Source organism: Phodopus roborovskii, unplaced genomic scaffold, assembly GCF_943737965.1.
Source record: "Phodopus roborovskii unplaced genomic scaffold, PHOROB, whole genome shotgun sequence".
Classification (NCBI taxonomy): Eukaryota; Metazoa; Chordata; class Mammalia; order Rodentia; family Cricetidae; genus Phodopus; species Phodopus roborovskii.
In genome coordinates this window covers 14,014,355-14,039,877 of record NW_026126514.1, presented here as the reverse complement: position 1 = coordinate 14,039,877, position 25,523 = coordinate 14,014,355, and the positions used below count along the sequence as shown (strand labels likewise).

Genomic DNA, 25,523 nt, shown 5'->3' with positions numbered 1-25,523 from the left:
CAGAGTGAGTTCCAGGAAAACGAGGACTACACAGATAAATCCTGTCTTGAAAGACCAACGAGAGAGAGGGAGTGGGGGATAGAGAGGTAGAGACATGGAGATGGACAGAGCGATACACACACACACACACACACACAGAGAGACAGAAAGAGAAAACAGAGATAGACAGAGAGAGAAAGAGAGAGAGAGAGAGAGAGAGAGAGAGAGCAAGGGACCCTGTAACTTTGCACTTTGTTTGGTGTGTAGGGTCCATATGGTACTTAGTTGATGGTGTCCTGCGGGAGGTAACTATGATTAGGTGAGGTGATAAAAACTGGGTCTCTAAGATGGCAGGGTCTTTACAAGAAGAGAACCAAGGACTTAAACCTGCATATGTGCCTGGTCCTAGCCTACAACAAATTATGTCTTCTTCTGAGTGACAAAGAAGAATAAAAGTTTGCAAAAAAGACTGAAAACTGAGTAGGCAGAGTGAGCATCAAGATAGGGTGCCTTTGTCTTTGTGTTTGAAAGTGTTTAAGTGGAAACTTTAGAGTATATTGATAGTGTAAATAATTGATGATACTGATAATATCTCATGTATGGTTACTGCTAAGGAATCTGCTCTTCCACTCTATACACATCAAGGGTACCAAGCTGGGCTTTGACTGGGAACCTTTCACCCTAAATCAAGAGTAGTGTTCTGTAGCTATTGGCTACCTTCACAGTAAGAAATACAAATTTTACTTTACTGATTTAGTTAATGTCTTTGTGTGACCAATAAGGTAATTGTAAACCTCGGTAAGTAAATATAATCTATTTTTTTACTTGTTAAGCAATCCTGGGTTCACTTGCTGAATGAGAGTAATTTAACAGTTAAAAGTCAAAAAAAAAAAAAAAAAAAAAAACCAGGTGTACCAGGTGTATGTGATCAAGGTCAGCCTGTTGTAAAAAGTTACTTCTAGGACAGTTAAGGCTGCACAAAAAAAAAAAAAAACTGCCTGATGGAACCAGGATGATGTATCCCAGGTGCGCCAAATGACTTTGGTATCACATTCTCCATGGAGCAATACTACCTTAGCTTAGAGGCCGGGAAGTGGGCCTAGTCCCTACTTAGAATGGTTTGACAGATTTGGTTGAACACTCCTGGAAGTCATCGCCCACTCTGTGGAGTTGATGGAGGGGTGGATAGAATGGGTAAAGGGAGGGAGGGAGAGGGGTGTGGGATCGATATGTAAAAATAAGAAAAAATACAGCAAAACCCAATAAAAAAATAAAAAATAAAACAGCCTCAAAAGAAGGAAGCAAAGACAGAAACACCGACCAACAGACACACAGAGAGTTAGAGGGAGTGAGAGAAAGACAAAAAGTAAGAAACAAAGAAAGAAAGGAAGAAAGAAAGAAAGAAAGGAAGGAAGGAAGGAAGGAAGAAGGGAAGGAAGGAAGGAAGGAAGAAAAAGGGAAAACGAAAAGCCCAAAAATAAAGTAAAATAAAAAAGCTGAGGGTAAGAGAGGATGACCTATTCTTGGTTGTCAATTTAATTCAAAATGGCGGAATTGGAGCTTCTCATCCGGGTCTTGAGGTGGGAGGTGACACCCTTAATCTGCATAATGCCTTCTGCTGGGAGCATATATAAGAAGGTGCAAGAAGGAAGCTGTTGCTTTCTGTCTGCTTGCTCTGGCCTTGCTAGCAAGTGCACGCCTTCACCCGCATTAGAACCTTGTAGTTCCTTGCGGCTCCAGCGGCTCCTGAAGATCAAGCGAAACACTGGGCCTCGTGGACCGAACAACTTCTGGATTCTTGGACTTTCCGGCCTGGTCTTTGTAGACAAGAGTTACCTCGGAGCCCCGGGGCCACCTTCAGGCCCACACTTCAGGCCGAGACCCCTGGGCCCCAGAGCTGCTGCAATCGTCAGCCGTCAGCAGGGTGCCTAGCACAAGGAATCCTTTGCCACCATGTCCTGTGTGCACTATAAATTTTCCTCTAAACTCCACTACGACATCGTCACCTTTGATGGGCTCCATATCTCCCTCTGCGACTTAAAGAAGAAGATTATGAGCAGAGAAAAGCTGAAAGCTACCCATAGCGATCTGCAGATCAGCAACGCACAGACGAAAGAAGACTATCCTGAGGATACTGCGCTCATTCCTAAAAATTCATCTGTAATTGTCAGAAGAATTCCTGCGGCAGGTGTGAAGTCCACAAGCAGGACCTATGTTAAAAGTCGAAGTGAACGAGGGATGGGAACTACAAAAGCAATCGATGGCTCTCCTGCGTCTATTTCTCTGGCCCAGCTTACAAGGACCGCCAATCTGGCTGAAGCCAATGCTGCCGAGGAAGATAAAATCCAAGCAATGATGGCGCAATCTGGCCATCGATACGACCCAGTCAACTACACGAAGAAAGCTGTAGGTCCACCACCTCCATCTTATACCTGCTTTCGTTGCGGCAAGCCTGGCCATTATATTAAGGATTGCCCAACAAACGGGGATAAGGACTTTGAACCTGGCCGTAGGATCAAAAGGAGCAGTGGAATTCCCACAAGTTTTATGATGGAAGTGAAGGATCCCAGCATAAAAGGCGCGATGCTTACGAACACTGGAAAATACGCAATACCAAAGATAGATGCAGAGGCCTATGCAATTGGGAAGAAAGAGAAGCCACCCTTCTTGCCAGAGGAGCGGTCATCGTCATCATCTTCAGACGATGATCCTATCCCAGAGGAGCTTCTGTGCCTCATCTGCAAGGACCTTATGACTGACGCTGCTCTCATCCCCTGCTGTGGAAACAGTTACTGTGATGAGTGTATCCGGACGGCACTCCTGGAGTCGGATGACCATACATGTCCAACGTGTCAGCAAAACGAAGTTTCTCCTGATGCCTTGACGGCCAACAAGTTTTTACGGCAGGCTATTGAGAACTTCAAAAACGGGACTGGCTATCCAATAAGACTGCGACAACAGGTACGGCCACCCCCACGCCCATTACCACCACCAAGACCACGCGCCCAGCGGACCCCGCAGCCTCTGATGAGGTCTCCAATATCAAGACAGCAGGATCCTTCCATGACTCCAGGGGCGTCTTCCTCCTCTCGTCGTCCAACTCCCTCCGTAGCGTCGTCGTTCCCTTCAAATCCATCTTGCTTGGCTCCTCCTGTGCCTGGAAATCCGTCTCCTGCCCCAGCTCCAGGACCCGATAGAACTGCAGCAGCGACTGTCTCGGTCCATTCGGAAAAGTCAGAGGGCCCTGTCCGGGATTCTGATACTAAATTATCGCCAGCTGCCGCCCTCGCATGGGAACACTCGGAGGGAGCCTGCTCAATGGCAAGCGCTGCACTCGTGGGAGGGTGGAAGGGTCACCGAGTGCCTGCCCTTGGAGCTCCATCATTGCTGGGACAGTCACCATCAGGTGGACAGCTGATCCCCACAACCGGTCCAGTAAGAATAAATACTGCTCGTCCAGGTGGTGGTCCACCAGGTTGGGGACGTTCCAACAAACTCGGCTACCCGGTTTCTCCGCCACAGCCCATTAGAAGAGGGGAAAGAAATTGTTACAGAAGTATCAACCGCGGGCGACGCCACAGCGAAAGATCACAGGGCCCTCAAGACCCGTCACTACCGGCAACTCCAGTCTTTGTACCCGTACCACCGCCTCCTTTGTATGCGCCGCCTCCCGATGCGCTCCCTCTTCCTCCGGGTGTACCTCCCGCACAGTTTTCTCCTCAGTTTCCTCCTGCAGGATCTCCCGCAGCTCTCGCCAACATATCAACGCTTTGGGTTTCGTCAGGGGCTCAGACTGCTCATTCAAACGCCCTCCCTACCGCGCAAGCACCACCTGTGACCAGGGAAGAATTCTATAGAGCGCCACCACAACTAAAGGGAGGGTCTACATCGCCCTCTAGTGGTTCATCGTATTCAAGAAGTTCATACCCTTGCTTGAAATCAAGATCTGGCTTGACAAGGTCAGGCTCTTGCTCTCGATCCTTCAGCCGCTCACACTCTCGCTCCCTTTCACCATCACCCCCATACCCGAGGAGAGGCAGAGGCAAGAGCCGCAATTTTCGTTCACGGTCCAGATCTCGCGGACGTGGTGATCACCGATCGAGGTCAAGGTCGCCTCCACATAGACATAGACGTTATCGTGCAAGATCTCCTCAAGCCTTTGGGGGTCAGTCTCCCAGGAAGCCGAATGGACATCAAGGAGAAACAGAACGTCAGTATTTTAATAGATGCAGAGAAGTTCCACCCCCTTATGGCAATAAAGCCTGTTCCGGACCGAGTGTCGAAAGGAGAGACCCATTTGAGAAAGAACGCTACCACCGAGAACCGGAGAGGGAATACCGAGAGTGGTACCGGAAGTACTACAAAGGATATGCTGTGGGGGCACAGCCGAGGCCCGCTGCTGACAGAGGGGGCTTCTCTCCAGAAAGGCTTAAACCTCCTACTGTCAGAAATCCACCCTTCCCTGGGGGGCGCAGAGACGACTGTCGTGCTGGACGAAGTCACAGAACTAGAAATCTAGGTGGCAGCTATCCAGAAAAGCTGTCATCGAGAGAGAATCACAATCGGAAAGATAATGCAGAAGCACAGGAGTGGGAGAACGTTGCCGGCGACGATAAAGGAAACAAGCCCGAGAAACACAGAAAAGGAAGAAAGGGGGAGGAGAGTGAGAGCGTCCTGGCCCACGAGCTGTTAGAGCCTTCCGGGACATCCAGAGAGTCATCTCGTGCTGATGACACTAAGACAGAAACACTCGTTTTCCTCCCAAGGAGAGAGGATGCTACCCCTGTTAGGGATGAACCCATGGGAGCAGAATCTGTCACTTGCGAATCAGTATCTGAAAGAGACAAGAGAGAAAACGGTAAGCCAAACCGAAAGAGTGATGAGACCAAACGGAAAAGCGATGGCTCTGCTCAAGCCAAGAAAGAAAAAGTTTTAAGACCTTCTAAAGGACCCCAAGACAAAGAAGACGGGGAGCCTGGAAAAGCTCCTTGGTCCGAACCTCCACTTAAAAACGCCAAAGAAGACGGTGCAAAGACCGGCTCTGCAAAAGCGTCACCATCATTTCAGAAGGATGACGATGTCACCGGAACTCCCAGAAGAGCCCACTCTAAATCTGTAAAGGGACACCTCGAGACAGAGCCAGTCAAGAAGGAGAAGGTGACAAGGGACTCTACCAAAGACATCCAGCCAGAAAAGCCGGCTGGTGAGGATGAAAAGGCCAAGAAGCCTGAGAAAAGCACACTACTTGTTCACAAGGGAGGAAAAAGAAAGAGGAAGGCGGAGGAAAAGAATAGAGATGAAGATTTTGACGAGCGAAATAAAAAGAGAAAGAGGTAGACACACCATCAAAGAGGGAGCCATCGTAGGTTTGGTTTGAAGAGAATACTGATTCGAGAGAAACGTCCAGAGACCTACAAGGATGAACCCCCCCACCCCCCGACTAACAACCCCAGCAAAAGGCAGAAAGGCTCCTTAAATGCCCTTCCCTGACAATGAGATTGACAACTAACGTTTATCTACCATCACAGAGCCCTCACCTAGTAGCTGATGGAAACAGATGCAGACACCCACAGCTAAGCACTGAGCGGAACTGGAAACCAGATGCAAAGAGTGGGGGAGTGATAAGGAAACCCAGGCTACAGAAACCCAGAGAGACCGCTGACCTGAACCAGGGGGAGCTAATGGACCCCCACACTGGTCGCTGGGAACCCAGCATTGGACCGACTCTGAACCCCTGAACATGGGCCTCAGTGAGAAGGCCTGGGCAGTCTAAGGGACATCTGACAGTGCCACCAGGATGTATGCCCTGGTGCACAAAAGGACTGTGGCCTACAGCTAGGATATCTGAATCTTCTTCGAATCCCCCAAGACAGCGCCCCTTACCAGCAGGAAGTAGTTGGGAAAGAACGACGCCCAAATTCCCAAATATTGTGTATAAATGTTTGTTTTCATTTAATTGGACTTTGTTATATAAAATTAAATAAAAAAGACTCTATATGCATAAAAAAAAAAACAAAACAAAAGGACTGTGGCAGCACGTTACCCATGTGAGGGGGCGGGGAGGGACAGGGGATACTCCCTTAACCTAGAGGCAGGATGGGAGGGCCTAGTCCCTACTCCAGATGACCTGACAGATGTAGAGGGCCCCTCCTGGAAGGCATCACACTACATGTGGAGTGGGGGTTGGAATGGGATGAAAGGGTGGTTTGGGGGGCACGGGAAGGTGGGAGAGGGGGAGGGAGAGGAGACTGGGCTCAATATGTTAAATAAGAAAACTAAATAAATATATGAATAAAATTTCCTTGTCCAGAATATTCTCCCCAAAGTTCTTTCCTTTTCCAAATAGCAATGGTAAGATTATTTAATTCTATCAAACACTTTATAGACACTTACTCTGTATTTTCCAAATAAATGTTTAACATGGAACTGTAACCAGTGAAATGTACAATTCCAAGATGACAATAAAAACTTGTACTCAATATACAATCCACAAAGAAAAATGAAAACCAAATTATTTGAATGTAAAAAGTTTACACCGGCTCGGCAGCAGTGGCACACACACACACCTTTCTTTCCAGCACTTGGGAGGCAGAGGTACACAGATCAGAGTGAGTTTGAGAACAGCCTGGTCTACAGAGTGAGTTCCAGGAAAACGAGGACTACACAGATAAATCCTGTCTTGAAAGACCAACGAGAGAGAGGGAGTGGGGGATAGAGAGGTAGAGACATGGAGATGGACAGAGCGATACACACACACACACACACACACACAGAGAGACAGAAAGAGAAAACAGAGATAGACAGAGAGAGAAAGAGAGAGAGAGAGAGAGAGAGAGAGAGCGCAAGGGACCCTGTAACTTTGCACTTTGTTTGGTGTGTAGGGTCCATATGGTACTTAGTTGATGGTGTCCTGCGGGAGGTAACTATGATTAGGTGAGGTGATAAAAACTGGGTCTCTAAGATGGCAGGGTCTTTACAAGAAGAGAACCAAGGACTTAAACCTGCATATGTGCCTGGTCCTAGCCTACAACAAATTATGTCTTCTTCTGAGTGACAAAGAAGAATAAAAGTTTGCAAAAAAGACTGAAAACTGAGTAGGCAGAGTGAGCATCAAGATAGGGTGCCTTTGTCTTTGTGTTTGAAAGTGTTTAAGTGGAAACTTTAGAGTATATTGATAGTGTAAATAATTGATGATACTGATAATATCTCATGTATGGTTACTGCTAAGGAATCTGCTCTTCCACTCTATACACATCAAGGGTACCAAGCTGGGCTTTGACTGGGAACCTTTCACCCTAAATCAAGAGTAGTGTTCTGTAGCTATTGGCTACCTTCACAGTAAGAAATACAAATTTTACTTTACTGATTTAGTTAATGTCTTTGTGTGACCAATAAGGTAATTGTAAACCTCGGTAAGTAAATATAATCTATTTTTTTACTTGTTAAGCAATCCTGGGTTCACTTGCTGAATGAGAGTAATTTAACAGTTAAAAGTCAAAAAAAAAAAAAAAAAAACCAGGTGTACCAGGTGTATGTGATCAAGGTCAGCCTGTTGTAAAAAGTTACTTCTAGGACAGTTAAGGCTGCACAAAAAAAAAAAACCTGCCTGATGGAACCAGGATGATGTATCCCAGGTGCGCCAAATGACTTTGGTATCACATTCTCCATGGAGCAATACTACCTTAGCTTAGAGGCCGGGAAGTGGGCCTAGTCCCTACTTAGAATGGTTTGACAGATTTGGTTGAACACTCCTGGAAGTCATCGCCCACTCTGTGGAGTTGATGGAGGGGTGGATAGAATGGGTAAAGGGAGGGAGGGAGAGGGGTGTGGGATCGATATGTAAAAATAAGAAAAAATACAGCAAAACCCAATAAAAAAATAAAAAATAAAACAGCCTCAAAAGAAGGAAGCAAAGACAGAAACACCGACCAACAGACACACAGAGAGTTAGAGGGAGTGAGAGAAAGACAAAAAGTAAGAAACAAAGAAAGAAAGGAAGGAAGAAAGAAAGAAGGAAGGAAGGAAGGAAGGAAGGAAGAAGGGAAGGAAGGAAGGAAGGAAGAAAAAGGGAAAACGAAAAGCCCAAAAATAAAGTAAAATAAAAAAGCTGAGGGTAAGAGAGGATGACCTATTCTTGGTTGTCAATTTAATTCAAAATGGCGGAATTGGAGCTTCTCATCCGGGTCTTGAGGTGGGAGGTGACACCCTTAATCTGCATAATGCCTTCTGCTGGGAGCATATATAAGAAGGTGCAAGAAGGAAGCTGTTGCTTTCTGTCTGCTTGCTCTGGCCTTGCTAGCAAGTGCACGCCTTCACCCGCATTAGAACCTTGTAGTTCCTTGCGGCTCCAGCGGCTCCTGAAGATCAAGCGAAACACTGGGCCTCGTGGACCGAACAACTTCTGGATTCTTGGACTTTCCGGCCTGGTCTTTGTAGACAAGAGTTACCTCGGAGCCCCGGGGCCACCTTCAGGCCCACACTTCAGGCCGAGACCCCTGGGCCCCAGAGCTGCTGCAATCGTCAGCCGTCAGCAGGGTGCCTAGCACAAGGAATCCTTTGCCACCATGTCCTGTGTGCACTATAAATTTTCCTCTAAACTCCACTACGACATCGTCACCTTTGATGGGCTCCATATCTCCCTCTGCGACTTAAAGAAGAAGATTATGAGCAGAGAAAAGCTGAAAGCTACCCATAGCGATCTGCAGATCAGCAACGCACAGACGAAAGAAGACTATCCTGAGGATACTGCGCTCATTCCTAAAAATTCATCTGTAATTGTCAGAAGAATTCCTGCGGCAGGTGTGAAGTCCACAAGCAGGACCTATGTTAAAAGTCGAAGTGAACGAGGGATGGGAACTACAAAAGCAATCGATGGCTCTCCTGCGTCTATTTCTCTGGCCCAGCTTACAAGGACCGCCAATCTGGCTGAAGCCAATGCTGCCGAGGAAGATAAAATCCAAGCAATGATGGCGCAATCTGGCCATCGATACGACCCAGTCAACTACACGAAGAAAGCTGTAGGTCCACCACCTCCATCTTATACCTGCTTTCGTTGCGGCAAGCCTGGCCATTATATTAAGGATTGCCCAACAAACGGGGATAAGGACTTTGAACCTGGCCGTAGGATCAAAAGGAGCAGTGGAATTCCCACAAGTTTTATGATGGAAGTGAAGGATCCCAGCATAAAAGGCGCGATGCTTACGAACACTGGAAAATACGCAATACCAAAGATAGATGCAGAGGCCTATGCAATTGGGAAGAAAGAGAAGCCACCCTTCTTGCCAGAGGAGCGGTCATCGTCATCATCTTCAGACGATGATCCTATCCCAGAGGAGCTTCTGTGCCTCATCTGCAAGGACCTTATGACTGACGCTGCTCTCATCCCCTGCTGTGGAAACAGTTACTGTGATGAGTGTATCCGGACGGCACTCCTGGAGTCGGATGACCATACATGTCCAACGTGTCAGCAAAACGAAGTTTCTCCTGATGCCTTGACGGCCAACAAGTTTTTACGGCAGGCTATTGAGAACTTCAAAAACGGGACTGGCTATCCAATAAGACTGCGACAACAGGTACGGCCACCCCCACGCCCATTACCACCACCAAGACCACGCGCCCAGCGGACCCCGCAGCCTCTGATGAGGTCTCCAATATCAAGACAGCAGGATCCTTCCATGACTCCAGGGGCGTCTTCCTCCTCTCGTCGTCCAACTCCCTCCGTAGCGTCGTCGTTCCCTTCAAATCCATCTTGCTTGGCTCCTCCTGTGCCTGGAAATCCGTCTCCTGCCCCAGCTCCAGGACCCGATAGAACTGCAGCAGCGACTGTCTCGGTCCATTCGGAAAAGTCAGAGGGCCCTGTCCGGGATTCTGATACTAAATTATCGCCAGCTGCCGCCCTCGCATGGGAACACTCGGAGGGAGCCTGCTCAATGGCAAGCGCTGCACTCGTGGGAGGGTGGAAGGGTCACCGAGTGCCTGCCCTTGGAGCTCCATCATTGCTGGGACAGTCACCATCAGGTGGACAGCTGATCCCCACAACCGGTCCAGTAAGAATAAATACTGCTCGTCCAGGTGGTGGTCCACCAGGTTGGGGACGTTCCAACAAACTCGGCTACCCGGTTTCTCCGCCACAGCCCATTAGAAGAGGGGAAAGAAATTGTTACAGAAGTATCAACCGCGGGCGACGCCACAGCGAAAGATCACAGGGCCCTCAAGACCCGTCACTACCGGCAACTCCAGTCTTTGTACCCGTACCACCGCCTCCTTTGTATGCGCCGCCTCCCGATGCGCTCCCTCTTCCTCCGGGTGTACCTCCCGCACAGTTTTCTCCTCAGTTTCCTCCTGCAGGATCTCCCGCAGCTCTCGCCAACATATCAACGCTTTGGGTTTCGTCAGGGGCTCAGACTGCTCATTCAAACGCCCTCCCTACCGCGCAAGCACCACCTGTGACCAGGGAAGAATTCTATAGAGCGCCACCACAACTAAAGGGAGGGTCTACATCGCCCTCTAGTGGTTCATCGTATTCAAGAAGTTCATACCCTTGCTTGAAATCAAGATCTGGCTTGACAAGGTCAGGCTCTTGCTCTCGATCCTTCAGCCGCTCACACTCTCGCTCCCTTTCACCATCACCCCCATACCCGAGGAGAGGCAGAGGCAAGAGCCGCAATTTTCGTTCACGGTCCAGATCTCGCGGACGTGGTGATCACCGATCGAGGTCAAGGTCGCCTCCACATAGACATAGACGTTATCGTGCAAGATCTCCTCAAGCCTTTGGGGGTCAGTCTCCCAGGAAGCCGAATGGACATCAAGGAGAAACAGAACGTCAGTATTTTAATAGATGCAGAGAAGTTCCACCCCCTTATGGCAATAAAGCCTGTTCCGGACCGAGTGTCGAAAGGAGAGACCCATTTGAGAAAGAACGCTACCACCGAGAACCGGAGAGGGAATACCGAGAGTGGTACCGGAAGTACTACAAAGGATATGCTGTGGGGGCACAGCCGAGGCCCGCTGCTGACAGAGGGGGCTTCTCTCCAGAAAGGCTTAAACCTCCTACTGTCAGAAATCCACCCTTCCCTGGGGGGCGCAGAGACGACTGTCGTGCTGGACGAAGTCACAGAACTAGAAATCTAGGTGGCAGCTATCCAGAAAAGCTGTCATCGAGAGAGAATCACAATCGGAAAGATAATGCAGAAGCACAGGAGTGGGAGAACGTTGCCGGCGACGATAAAGGAAACAAGCCCGAGAAACACAGAAAAGGAAGAAAGGGGGAGGAGAGTGAGAGCGTCCTGGCCCACGAGCTGTTAGAGCCTTCCGGGACATCCAGAGAGTCATCTCGTGCTGATGACACTAAGACAGAAACACTCGTTTTCCTCCCAAGGAGAGAGGATGCTACCCCTGTTAGGGATGAACCCATGGGAGCAGAATCTGTCACTTGCGAATCAGTATCTGAAAGAGACAAGAGAGAAAACGGTAAGCCAAACCGAAAGAGTGATGAGACCAAACGGAAAAGCGATGGCTCTGCTCAAGCCAAGAAAGAAAAAGTTTTAAGACCTTCTAAAGGACCCCAAGACAAAGAAGACGGGGAGCCTGGAAAAGCTCCTTGGTCCGAACCTCCACTTAAAAACGCCAAAGAAGACGGTGCAAAGACCGGCTCTGCAAAAGCGTCACCATCATTTCAGAAGGATGACGATGTCACCGGAACTCCCAGAAGAGCCCACTCTAAATCTGTAAAGGGACACCTCGAGACAGAGCCAGTCAAGAAGGAGAAGGTGACAAGGGACTCTACCAAAGACATCCAGCCAGAAAAGCCGGCTGGTGAGGATGAAAAGGCCAAGAAGCCTGAGAAAAGCACACTACTTGTTCACAAGGGAGGAAAAAGAAAGAGGAAGGCGGAGGAAAAGAATAGAGATGAAGATTTTGACGAGCGAAATAAAAAGAGAAAGAGGTAGACACACCATCAAAGAGGGAGCCATCGTAGGTTTGGTTTGAAGAGAATACTGATTCGAGAGAAACGTCCAGAGACCTACAAGGATGAACCCCCCCCACCCCCCGACTAACAACCCCAGCAAAAGGCAGAAAGGCTCCTTAAATGCCCTTCCCTGACAATGAGATTGACAACTAACGTTTATCTACCATCACAGAGCCCTCACCTAGTAGCTGATGGAAACAGATGCAGACACCCACAGCTAAGCACTGAGCGGAACTGGAAACCAGATGCAAAGAGTGGGGGAGTGATAAGGAAACCCAGGCTACAGAAACCCAGAGAGACCGCTGACCTGAACCAGGGGGAGCTAATGGACCCCCACACTGGTCGCTGGGAACCCAGCATTGGACCGACTCTGAACCCCTGAACATGGGCCTCAGTGAGAAGGCCTGGGCAGTCTAAGGGACATCTGACAGTGCCACCAGGATGTATGCCCTGGTGCACAAAAGGACTGTGGCCTACAGCTAGGATATCTGAATCTTCTTCGAATCCCCCAAGACAGCGCCCCTTACCAGCAGGAAGTAGTTGGGAAAGAACGACGCCCAAATTCCCAAATATTGTGTATAAATGTTTGTTTTCATTTAATTGGACTTTGTTATATAAAATTAAATAAAAAAGACTCTATATGCATAAAAAAAAAAACAAAACAAAAGGACTGTGGCAGCACGTTACCCATGTGAGGGGGCGGGGAGGGACAGGGGATACTCCCCTTAACCTAGAGGCAGGATGGGAGGGCCTAGTCCCTACTCCAGATGACCTGACAGATGTAGAGGGCCCCTCCTGGAAGGCATCACACTACATGTGGAGTGGGGGTTGGAATGGGATGAAAGGGTGGTTTGGGGGGCACGGGAAGGTGGGAGAGGGGGGAGGGAGAGGAGACTGGGCTCAATATGTTAAATAAGAAAACTAAATAAATATATGAATAAAATTTCCTTGTCCAGAATATTCTCCCCAAAGTTCTTTCCTTTTCCAAATAGCAATGGTAAGATTATTTAATTCTATCAAACACTTTATAGACACTTACTCTGTATTTTCCAAATAAATGTTTAACATGGAACTGTAACCAGTGAAATGTACAATTCCAAGATGACAATAAAAACTTGTACTCAATATACAATCCACAAAGAAAAATGAAAACCAAATTATTTGAATGTAAAAAGTTTACACCGGCTCGGCAGCAGTGGCACACACACACACCTTTCTTTCCAGCACTTGGGAGGCAGAGGTACACAGATCAGAGTGAGTTTGAGAACAGCCTGGTCTACAGAGTGAGTTCCAGGAAAACGAGGACTACACAGATAAATCCTGTCTTGAAAGACCAACGAGAGAGAGGGAGTGGGGGATAGAGAGGTAGAGACATGGAGATGGACAGAGCGATACACACACACACACACACACACACGAGACACGAAAGAGAAAAAAAGAGATAGACAGAGAGAGAAAGAGAGAGACAGAGAGAGAGAGAGAGAGCAAGGGACCCTGTAACTTTGCACTTTGTTTGGTGTGTAGGGTCCATATGGTACTTAGTTGATGGTGTCCTGCGGGAGGTAACTATGATTAGGTGAGGTGATAAAAACTGGGTCTCTAAGATGGCAGGGTCTTTACAAGAAGAGAACCAAGGACTTAAACCTGCATATGTGCCTGGTCCTAGCCTACAACAAATTATGTCTTCTTCTGAGTGACAAAGAAGAATAAAAGTTTGCAAAAAAGACTGAAAACTGAGTAGGCAGAGTGAGCATCAAGATAGGGTGCCTTTGTCTTTGTGTTTGAAAGTGTTTAAGTGGAAACTTTAGAGTATATTGATAGTGTAAATAATTGATGATACTGATAATATCTCATGTATGGTTACTGCTAAGGAATCTGCTCTTCCACTCTATACACATCAAGGGTACCAAGCTGGGCTTTGACTGGGAACCTTTCACCCTAAATCAAGAGTAGTGTTCTGTAGCTATTGGCTACCTTCACAGTAAGAAATACAAATTTTACTTTACTGATTTAGTTAATGTCTTTGTGTGACCAATAAGGTAATTGTAAACCTCGGTAAGTAAATATAATCTATTTTTTTACTTGTTAAGCAATCCTGGGTTCACTTGCTGAATGAGAGTAATTTAACAGTTAAAAAAAAAAAAAAAAAAGTCAAAAAAAAAACCAGGTGTACCAGGTGTATGTGATCAAGGTCAGCCTGTTGTAAAAAGTTACTTCTAGGACAGTTAAGGCTGCACAAAAAAAAAAAAAACCTGCCTGATGGAACCAGGATGATGTATCCCAGGTGCGCCAAATGACTTTGGTATCACATTCTCCATGGAGCAATACTACCTTAGCTTAGAGGCCGGGAAGTGGGCCTAGTCCCTACTTAGAATGGTTTGACAGATTTGGTTGAACACTCCTGGAAGTCATCGCCCACTCTGTGGAGTTGATGGAGGGGTGGATAGAATGGGTAAAGGGAGGGAGGGAGAGGGGTGTGGGATCGATATGTAAAAATAAGAAAAAATACAGCAAAACCCAATAAAAAAATAAAAAATAAAACAGCCTCAAAAGAAGGAAGCAAAGACAGAAACACCGACCAACAGACACACAGAGAGTTAGAGGGAGTGAGAGAAAGACAAAAAGTAAGAAACAAAGAAAGAAAGGAAGAAAGAAAGAAAGAAAGAAAGGAAGGAAGGAAGGAAGAAGGGAAGGAAGGAAGGAAGGAAGAAAAAGGGAAAACGAAAAGCCCAAAAATAAAGTAAAATAAAAAAGCTGAGGGTAAGAGAGGATGACCTATTCTTGGTTGTCAATTTAATTCAAAATGGCGGAATTGGAGCTTCTCATCCGGGTCTTGAGGTGGGAGGTGACACCCTTAATCTGCATAATGCCTTCTGCTGGGAGCATATATAAGAAGGTGCAAGAAGGAAGCTGTTGCTTTCTGTCTGCTTGCTCTGGCCTTGCTAGCAAGTGCACGCCTTCACCCGCATTAGAACCTTGTAGTTCCTTGCGGCTCCAGCGGCTCCTGAAGATCAAGCGAAACACTGGGCCTCGTGGACCGAACAACTTCTGGATTCTTGGACTTTCCGGCCTGGTCTTTGTAGACAAGAGTTACCTCGGAGCCCCGGGGCCACCTTCAGGCCCACACTTCAGGCCGAGACCCCTGGGCCCCAGAGCTGCTGCAATCGTCAGCCGTCAGCAGGGTGCCTAGCACAAGGAATCCTTTGCCACCATGTCCTGTGTGCACTATAAATTTTCCTCTAAACTCCACTACGACATCGTCACCTTTGATGGGCTCCATATCTCCCTCTGCGACTTAAAGAAGAAGATTATGAGCAGAGAAAAGCTGAAAGCTACCCATAGCGATCTGCAGATCAGCAACGCACAGACGAAAGAAGACTATCCTGAGGATACTGCGCTCATTCCTAAAAATTCATCTGTAATTGTCAGAAGAATTCCTGCGGCAGGTGTGAAGTCCACAAGCAGGACCTATGTTAAAAGTCGAAGTGAACGAGGGATGGGAACTACAAAAGCAATCGATGGCTCTCCTGCGTCTATTTCTCTGGCCCAGCTTACAAGGACCGCCAATCTGGCTGAAGCCAATGCTGCCGAGGAAGATAAAATCCAAGCAATGATGGCGCAATCTGGCCATCGATACGACCCAGTCAACTACACGAAGAAAGCTGTAGGTCCACCACCTCCATCTTATACCTGCTTTCGTTGCGGCAAGCCTGGCCATTATATTAAGGATTGCCCAACAAACGGGGATAAGGACTTTGAACCTGGCCGTAGGATCAAAAGGAGCAGTGGAATTCCCACAAGTTTTATGATGGAAGTGAAGGATCCCAGCATAAAAGGCGCGATGCTTACGAACACTGGAAAATACGCAATACCAAAGATAGATGCAGAGGCCTATGCAATTGGGAAGAAAGAGAAGCCACCCTTCTTGCCAGAGGAGCGGTCATCGTCATCATCTTCAGACGATGATCCTATCCCAGAGGAGCTTCTGTGCCTCATCTGCAAGGACCTTATGACTGACGCTGCTCTCATCCCCTGCTGTGGAAACAGTTACTGTGATGAGTGTATCCGGACGGCACTCCTGGAGTCGGATGACCATACATGTCCAACGTGTCAGCAAAACGAAGTTTCTCCTGATGCCTTGACGGCCAACAAGTTTTTACGGCAGGCTATTGAGAACTTCAAAAACGGGACTGGCTATCCAATAAGACTGCGACAACAGGTACGGCCACCCCCACGCCCATTACCACCACCAAGACCACGCGCCCAGCGGACCCCGCAGCCTCTGATGAGGTCTCCAATATCAAGACAGCAGGATCCTTCCATGACTCCAGGGGCGTCTTCCTCCTCTCGTCGTCCAACTCCCTCCGTAGCGTCGTCGTTCCCTTCAAATCCATCTTGCTTGGCTCCTCCTGTGCCTGGAAATCCGTCTCCTGCCCCAGCTCCAGGACCCGATAGAACTGCAGCAGCGACTGTCTCGGTCCATTCGGAAAAGTCAGAGGGCCCTGTCCGGGATTCTGATACTAAATTATCGCCAGCTGCCGCCCTCGCATGGGAACACTCGGAGGGAGCCTGCTCAATGGCAAGCGCTGCACTCGTGGGAGGGTGGAAGGGTCACCGAGTGCCTGCCCTTGGAGCTCCATCATTGCTGGGACAGTCACCATCAGGTGGACAGCTGATCCCCACAACCGGTCCAGTAAGAATAAATACTGCTCGTCCAGGTGGTGGTCCACCAGGTTGGGGACGTTCCAACAAACTCGGCTACCCGGTTTCTCCGCCACAGCCCATTAGAAGAGGGGAAAGAAATTGTTACAGAAGTATCAACCGCGGGCGACGCCACAGCGAAAGATCACAGGGCCCTCAAGACCCGTCACTACCGGCAACTCCAGTCTTTGTACCCGTACCACCGCCTCCTTTGTATGCGCCGCCTCCCGATGCGCTCCCTCTTCCTCCGGGTGTACCTCCCGCACAGTTTTCTCCTCAGTTTCCTCCTGCAGGATCTCCCGCAGCTCTCGCCAACATATCAACGCTTTGGGTTTCGTCAGGGGCTCAGACTGCTCATTCAAACGCCCTCCCTACCGCGCAAGCACCACCTGTGACCAGGGAAGAATTCTATAGAGCGCCACCACAACTAAAGGGAGGGTCTACATCGCCCTCTAGTGGTTCATCGTATTCAAGAAGTTCATACCCTTGCTTGAAATCAAGATCTGGCTTGACAAGGTCAGGCTCTTGCTCTCGATCCTTCAGCCGCTCACACTCTCGCTCCCTTTCACCATCACCCCCATACCCGAGGAGAGGCAGAGGCAAGAGCCGCAATTTTCGTTCACGGTCCAGATCTCGCGGACGTGGTGATCACCGATCGAGGTCAAGGTCGCCTCCACATAGACATAGACGTTATCGTGCAAGATCTCCTCAAGCCTTTGGGGGTCAGTCTCCCAGGAAGCCGAATGGACATCAAGGAGAAACAGAACGTCAGTATTTTAATAGATGCAGAGAAGTTCCACCCCCTTATGGCAATAAAGCCTGTTCCGGACCGAGTGTCGAAAGGAGAGACCCATTTGAGAAAGAACGCTACCACCGAGAACCGGAGAGGGAATACCGAGAGTGGTACCGGAAGTACTACAAAGGATATGCTGTGGGGGCACAGCCGAGGCCCGCTGCTGACAGAGGGGGCTTCTCTCCAGAAAGGCTTAAACCTCCTACTGTCAGAAATCCACCCTTCCCTGGGGGGCGCAGAGACGACTGTCGTGCTGGACGAAGTCACAGAACTAGAAATCTAGGTGGCAGCTATCCAGAAAAGCTGTCATCGAGAGAGAATCACAATCGGAAAGATAATGCAGAAGCACAGGAGTGGGAGAACGTTGCCGGCGACGATAAAGGAAACAAGCCCGAGAAACACAGAAAAGGAAGAAAGGGGGAGGAGAGTGAGAGCGTCCTGGCCCACGAGCTGTTAGAGCCTTCCGGGACATCCAGAGAGTCATCTCGTGCTGATGACACTAAGACAGAAACACTCGTTTTCCTCCCAAGGAGAGAGGATGCTACCCCTGTTAGGGATGAACCCATGGGAGCAGAATCTGTCACTTGCGAATCAGTATCTGAAAGAGACAAGAGAGAAAACGGTAAGCCAAACCGAAAGAGTGATGAGACCAAACGGAAAAGCGATGGCTCTGCTCAAGCCAAGAAAGAAAAAGTTTTAAGACCTTCTAAAGGACCCCAAGACAAAGAAGACGGGGAGCCTGGAAAAGCTCCTTGGTCCGAACCTCCACTTAAAAACGCCAAAGAAGACGGTGCAAAGACCGGCTCTGCAAAAGCGTCACCATCATTTCAGAAGGATGACGATGTCACCGGAACTCCCAGAAGAGCCCACTCTAAATCTGTAAAGGGACACCTCGAGACAGAGCCAGTCAAGAAGGAGAAGGTGACAAGGGACTCTACCAAAGACATCCAGCCAGAAAAGCCGGCTGGTGAGGATGAAAAGGCCAAGAAGCCTGAGAAAAGCACACTACTTGTTCACAAGGGAGGAAAAAGAAAGAGGAAGGCGGAGGAAAAGAATAGAGATGAAGATTTTGACGAGCGAAATAAAAAGAGAAAGAGGTAGACACACCATCAAAGAGGGAGCCATCGTAGGTTTGGTTTGAAGAGAATACTGATTCGAGAGAAACGTCCAGAGACCTACAAGGATGAACCCCCCCACCCCCCGACTAACAACCCCAGCAAAAGGCAGAAAGGCTCCTTAAATGCCCTTCCCTGACAATGAGATTGACAACTAACGTTTATCTACCATCACAGAGCCCTCACCTAGTAGCTGATGGAAACAGATGCAGACACCCACAGCTAAGCACTGAGCGGAACTGGAAACCAGATGCAAAGAGTGGGGGAGTGATAAGGAAACCCAGGCTACAGAAACCCAGAGAGACCGCTGACCTGAACCAGGGGGAGCTAATGGACCCCCACACTGGTCGCTGGGAACCCAGCATTGGACCGACTCTGAACCCCTGAACATGGGCCTCAGTGAGAAGGCCTGGGCAGTCTAAGGGACATCTGACAGTGCCACCAGGATGTATGCCCTGGTGCACAAAAGGACTGTGGCCTACAGCTAGGATATCTGAATCTTCTTCGAATCCCCCAAGACAGCGCCCCTTACCAGCAGGAAGTAGTTGGGAAAGAACGACGCCCAAATTCCCAAATATTGTGTATAAATGTTTGTTTTCATTTAATTGGACTTTGTTATATAAAATTAAATAAAAAAGACTCTATATGCATAAAAAAAAAAAAAAAACAAAAGGACTGTGGCAGCACGTTACCCATGTGAGGGGGCGGGGAGGGACAGGGGATACTCCCTTAACCTAGAGGCAGGATGGGAGGGCCTAGTCCCTACTCCAGATGACCTGACAGATGTAGAGGGCCCCTCCTGGAAGGCATCACACTACATGTGGAGTGGGGGTTGGAATGGGATGAAAGGGTGGTTTGGGGGGCACGGGAAGGTGGGAGAGGGGGAGGGAGAGGAGACTGGGCTCAATATGTTAAATAAGAAAACTAAATAAATATATGAATAAAATTTCCTTGTCCAGAATATTCTCCCCAAAGTTCTTTCCTTTTCCAAATAGCAATGGTAAGATTATTTAATTCTATCAAACACTTTATAGACACTTACTCTGTATTTTCCAAATAAATGTTTAACATGGAACTGTAACCAGTGAAATGTACAATTCCAAGATGACAATAAAAACTTGTACTCAATATACAATCCACAAAGAAAAATGAAAACCAAATTATTTGAATGTAAAAAGTTTACACCGGCTCGGCAGCAGTGGCACACACACACACCTTTCTTTCCAGCACTTGGGAGGCAGAGGTACACAGATCAGAGTGAGTTTGAGAACAGCCTGGTCTACAGAGTGAGTTCCAGGAAAACGAGGACTACACAGATAAATCCTGTCTTGAAAGACCAACGAGAGAGAGGGAGTGGGGGATAGAGAGGTAGAGACATGGAGATGGACAGAGCGATACACACACACACACACACACACAGAGAGACAGAAAGAGAAAACAGAGATAGACAGAGAGAGAAAGAGAGAGAGAGAGAGAGAGAGAGAGAGAGAGCGCAAGGGACCCTGTAACTTTGCACTTTGTTTGGTGTGTAGGGTCCATATGGTACTTAGTTGATGGTGTCCTGCGGGAGGTAACTATGATTAGGTGAGGTGATAAAAACTGGGTCTCTAAGATGGCAGGGTCTTTACAAGAAGAGAACCAAGGACTTAAACCTGCATATGTGCCTGGTCCTAGCCTACAACAAATTATGTCTTCTTCTGAGTGACAAAGAAGAATAAAAGTTTGCAAAAAAGACTGAAAACTGAGTAGGCAGAGTGAGCATCAAGATAGGGTGCCTTTGTCTTTGTGTTTGAAAGTGTTTAAGTGGAAACTTTAGAGTATATTGATAGTGTAAATAATTGATGATACTGATAATATCTCATGTATGGTTACTGCTAAGGAATCTGCTCTTCCACTCTATACACATCAAGGGTACCAAGCTGGGCTTTGACTGGGAACCTTTCACCCTAAATCAAGAGTAGTGTTCTGTAGCTATTGGCTACCTTCACAGTAAGAAATACAAATTTTACTTTACTGATTTAGTTAATGTCTTTGTGTGACCAATAAGGTAATTGTAAACCTCGGTAAGTAAATATAATCTATTTTTTTACTTGTTAAGCAATCCTGGGTTCACTTGCTGAATGAGAGTAATTTAACAGTTAAAAGTCAAAAAAAAAAAAAAAAAAAAACCAGGTGTACCAGGTGTATGTGATCAAGGTCAGCCTGTTGTAAAAAGTTACTTCTAGGACAGTTAAGGCTGCACAAAAAAAAAAAAACCTGCCTGATGGAACCAGGATGATGTATCCCAGGTGCGCCAAATGACTTTGGTATCACATTCTCCATGGAGCAATACTACCTTAGCTTAGAGGCCGGGAAGTGGGCCTAGTCCCTACTTAGAATGGTTTGACAGATTTGGTTGAACACTCCTGGAAGTCATCGCCCACTCTGTGGAGTTGATGGAGGGGTGGATAGAATGGGTAAAGGGAGGGAGGGAGAGGGGTGTGGGATCGATATGTAAAAATAAGAAAAAATACAGCAAAACCCAATAAAAAAATAAAAAATAAAACAGCCTCAAAAGAAGGAAGCAAAGACAGAAACACCGACCAACAGACACACAGAGAGTTAGAGGGAGTGAGAGAAAGACAAAAAGTAAGAAACAAAGAAAGAAAGGAAGAAAGAAAGAAAGAAAGGAAGGAAGGAAGGAAGGAAGAAGGGAAGGAAGGAAGGAAGGAAGAAAAAGGGAAAACGAAAAGCCCAAAAATAAAGTAAAATAAAAAAGCTGAGGGTAAGAGAGGATGACCTATTCTTGGTTGTCAATTTAATTCAAAATGGCGGAATTGGAGCTTCTCATCCGGGTCTTGAGGTGGGAGGTGACACCCTTAATCTGCATAATGCCTTCTGCTGGGAGCATATATAAGAAGGTGCAAGAAGGAAGCTGTTGCTTTCTGTCTGCTTGCTCTGGCCTTGCTAGCAAGTGCACGCCTTCACCCGCATTAGAACCTTGTAGTTCCTTGCGGCTCCAGCGGCTCCTGAAGATCAAGCGAAACACTGGGCCTCGTGGACCGAACAACTTCTGGATTCTTGGACTTTCCGGCCTGGTCTTTGTAGACAAGAGTTACCTCGGAGCCCCGGGGCCACCTTCAGGCCCACACTTCAGGCCGAGACCCCTGGGCCCCAGAGCTGCTGCAATCGTCAGCCGTCAGCAGGGTGCCTAGCACAAGGAATCCTTTGCCACCATGTCCTGTGTGCACTATAAATTTTCCTCTAAACTCCACTACGACATCGTCACCTTTGATGGGCTCCATATCTCCCTCTGCGACTTAAAGAAGAAGATTATGAGCAGAGAAAAGCTGAAAGCTACCCATAGCGATCTGCAGATCAGCAACGCACAGACGAAAGAAGACTATCCTGAGGATACTGCGCTCATTCCTAAAAATTCATCTGTAATTGTCAGAAGAATTCCTGCGGCAGGTGTGAAGTCCACAAGCAGGACCTATGTTAAAAGTCGAAGTGAACGAGGGATGGGAACTACAAAAGCAATCGATGGCTCTCCTGCGTCTATTTCTCTGGCCCAGCTTACAAGGACCGCCAATCTGGCTGAAGCCAATGCTGCCGAGGAAGATAAAATCCAAGCAATGATGGCGCAATCTGGCCATCGATACGACCCAGTCAACTACACGAAGAAAGCTGTAGGTCCACCACCTCCATCTTATACCTGCTTTCGTTGCGGCAAGCCTGGCCATTATATTAAGGATTGCCCAACAAACGGGGATAAGGACTTTGAACCTGGCCGTAGGATCAAAAGGAGCAGTGGAATTCCCACAAGTTTTATGATGGAAGTGAAGGATCCCAGCATAAAAGGCGCGATGCTTACGAACACTGGAAAATACGCAATACCAAAGATAGATGCAGAGGCCTATGCAATTGGGAAGAAAGAGAAGCCACCCTTCTTGCCAGAGGAGCGGTCATCGTCATCATCTTCAGACGATGATCCTATCCCAGAGGAGCTTCTGTGCCTCATCTGCAAGGACCTTATGACTGACGCTGCTCTCATCCCCTGCTGTGGAAACAGTTACTGTGATGAGTGTATCCGGACGGCACTCCTGGAGTCGGATGACCATACATGTCCAACGTGTCAGCAAAACGAAGTTTCTCCTGATGCCTTGACGGCCAACAAGTTTTTACGGCAGGCTATTGAGAACTTCAAAAACGGGACTGGCTATCCAATAAGACTGCGACAACAGGTACGGCCACCCCCACGCCCATTACCACCACCAAGACCACGCGCCCAGCGGACCCCGCAGCCTCTGATGAGGTCTCCAATATCAAGACAGCAGGATCCTTCCATGACTCCAGGGGCGTCTTCCTCCTCTCGTCGTCCAACTCCCTCCGTAGCGTCGTCGTTCCCTTCAAATCCATCTTGCTTGGCTCCTCCTGTGCCTGGAAATCCGTCTCCTGCCCCAGCTCCAGGACCCGATAGAACTGCAGCAGCGACTGTCTCGGTCCATTCGGAAAAGTCAGAGGGCCCTGTCCGGGATTCTGATACTAAATTATCGCCAGCTGCCGCCCTCGCATGGGAACACTCGGAGGGAGCCTGCTCAATGGCAAGCGCTGCACTCGTGGGAGGGTGGAAGGGTCACCGAGTGCCTGCCCTTGGAGCTCCATCATTGCTGGGACAGTCACCATCAGGTGGACAGCTGATCCCCACAACCGGTCCAGTAAGAATAAATACTGCTCGTCCAGGTGGTGGTCCACCAGGTTGGGGACGTTCCAACAAACTCGGCTACCCGGTTTCTCCGCCACAGCCCATTAGAAGAGGGGAAAGAAATTGTTACAGAAGTATCAACCGCGGGCGACGCCACAGCGAAAGATCACAGGGCCCTCAAGACCCGTCACTACCGGCAACTCCAGTCTTTGTACCCGTACCACCGCCTCCTTTGTATGCGCCGCCTCCCGATGCGCTCCCTCTTCCTCCGGGTGTACCTCCCGCACAGTTTTCTCCTCAGTTTCCTCCTGCAGGATCTCCCGCAGCTCTCGCCAACATATCAACGCTTTGGGTTTCGTCAGGGGCTCAGACTGCTCATTCAAACGCCCTCCCTACCGCGCAAGCACCACCTGTGACCAGGGAAGAATTCTATAGAGCGCCACCACAACTAAAGGGAGGGTCTACATCGCCCTCTAGTGGTTCATCGTATTCAAGAAGTTCATACCCTTGCTTGAAATCAAGATCTGGCTTGACAAGGTCAGGCTCTTGCTCTCGATCCTTCAGCCGCTCACACTCTCGCTCCCTTTCACCATCACCCCCATACCCGAGGAGAGGCAGAGGCAAGAGCCGCAATTTTCGTTCACGGTCCAGATCTCGCGGACGTGGTGATCACCGATCGAGGTCAAGGTCGCCTCCACATAGACATAGACGTTATCGTGCAAGATCTCCTCAAGCCTTTGGGGGTCAGTCTCCCAGGAAGCCGAATGGACATCAAGGAGAAACAGAACGTCAGTATTTTAATAGATGCAGAGAAGTTCCACCCCCTTATGGCAATAAAGCCTGTTCCGGACCGAGTGTCGAAAGGAGAGACCCATTTGAGAAAGAACGCTACCACCGAGAACCGGAGAGGGAATACCGAGAGTGGTACCGGAAGTACTACAAAGGATATGCTGTGGGGGCACAGCCGAGGCCCGCTGCTGACAGAGGGGGCTTCTCTCCAGAAAGGCTTAAACCTCCTACTGTCAGAAATCCACCCTTCCCTGGGGGGCGCAGAGACGACTGTCGTGCTGGACGAAGTCACAGAACTAGAAATCTAGGTGGCAGCTATCCAGAAAAGCTGTCATCGAGAGAGAATCACAATCGGAAAGATAATGCAGAAGCACAGGAGTGGGAGAACGTTGCCGGCGACGATAAAGGAAACAAGCCCGAGAAACACAGAAAAGGAAGAAAGGGGGAGGAGAGTGAGAGCGTCCTGGCCCACGAGCTGTTAGAGCCTTCCGGGACATCCAGAGAGTCATCTCGTGCTGATGACACTAAGACAGAAACACTCGTTTTCCTCCCAAGGAGAGAGGATGCTACCCCTGTTAGGGATGAACCCATGGGAGCAGAATCTGTCACTTGCGAATCAGTATCTGAAAGAGACAAGAGAGAAAACGGTAAGCCAAACCGAAAGAGTGATGAGACCAAACGGAAAAGCGATGGCTCTGCTCAAGCCAAGAAAGAAAAAGTTTTAAGACCTTCTAAAGGACCCCAAGACAAAGAAGACGGGGAGCCTGGAAAAGCTCCTTGGTCCGAACCTCCACTTAAAAACGCCAAAGAAGACGGTGCAAAGACCGGCTCTGCAAAAGCGTCACCATCATTTCAGAAGGATGACGATGTCACCGGAACTCCCAGAAGAGCCCACTCTAAATCTGTAAAGGGACACCTCGAGACAGAGCCAGTCAAGAAGGAGAAGGTGACAAGGGACTCTACCAAAGACATCCAGCCAGAAAAGCCGGCTGGTGAGGATGAAAAGGCCAAGAAGCCTGAGAAAAGCACACTACTTGTTCACAAGGGAGGAAAAAGAAAGAGGAAGGCGGAGGAAAAGAATAGAGATGAAGATTTTGACGAGCGAAATAAAAAGAGAAAGAGGTAGACACACCATCAAAGAGGGAGCCATCGTAGGTTTGGTTTGAAGAGAATACTGATTCGAGAGAAACGTCCAGAGACCTACAAGGATGAACCCCCCACCCCCCCGACTAACAACCCCAGCAAAAGGCAGAAAGGCTCCTTAAATGCCCTTCCCTGACAATGAGATTGACAACTAACGTTTATCTACCATCACAGAGCCCTCACCTAGTAGCTGATGGAAACAGATGCAGACACCCACAGCTAAGCACTGAGCGGAACTGGAAACCAGATGCAAAGAGTGGGGGAGTGATAAGGAAACCCAGGCTACAGAAACCCAGAGAGACCGCTGACCTGAACCAGGGGGAGCTAATGGACCCCCACACTGGTCGCTGG

The 25,523-nt window shown here is 48.4% G+C and overlaps 4 protein-coding genes across 4 annotated transcripts; all 4 read left to right on the top strand.

The window, feature by feature from the left end:
- Positions 1–1,932: 1,932 nt before the first annotated feature.
- On the top strand, positions 1,933–5,283 carry LOC127230783 (E3 ubiquitin-protein ligase RBBP6-like; the record flags this gene model as incomplete). The annotated part of the gene is made up of 1 exon (XM_051196077.1): positions 1,933–5,283. A coding segment is annotated over exon 1 (3,351 nt), but the record flags the coding sequence as incomplete, so codon positions are not given.
- Positions 5,284–8,543: 3,260 nt separating this feature from the next.
- LOC127230782 (E3 ubiquitin-protein ligase RBBP6-like) lies at positions 8,544–11,894 on the top strand (the record flags this gene model as incomplete). Its single annotated transcript, XM_051196076.1, has 1 exon — positions 8,544–11,894. A coding segment is annotated over exon 1 (3,351 nt), but the record flags the coding sequence as incomplete, so codon positions are not given.
- A 3,264-nt stretch (positions 11,895–15,158) lies between these two features.
- Positions 15,159–18,509, top strand: LOC127230781 (E3 ubiquitin-protein ligase RBBP6-like; the record flags this gene model as incomplete). The annotated part of the gene is made up of 1 exon (XM_051196075.1): positions 15,159–18,509. A coding segment is annotated over exon 1 (3,351 nt), but the record flags the coding sequence as incomplete, so codon positions are not given.
- A 3,262-nt stretch (positions 18,510–21,771) lies between these two features.
- Positions 21,772–25,122, top strand: LOC127230780 (E3 ubiquitin-protein ligase RBBP6-like; the record flags this gene model as incomplete). The annotated part of the gene is made up of 1 exon (XM_051196074.1): positions 21,772–25,122. A coding segment is annotated over exon 1 (3,351 nt), but the record flags the coding sequence as incomplete, so codon positions are not given.
- Positions 25,123–25,523: the final 401 nt, after the last annotated feature.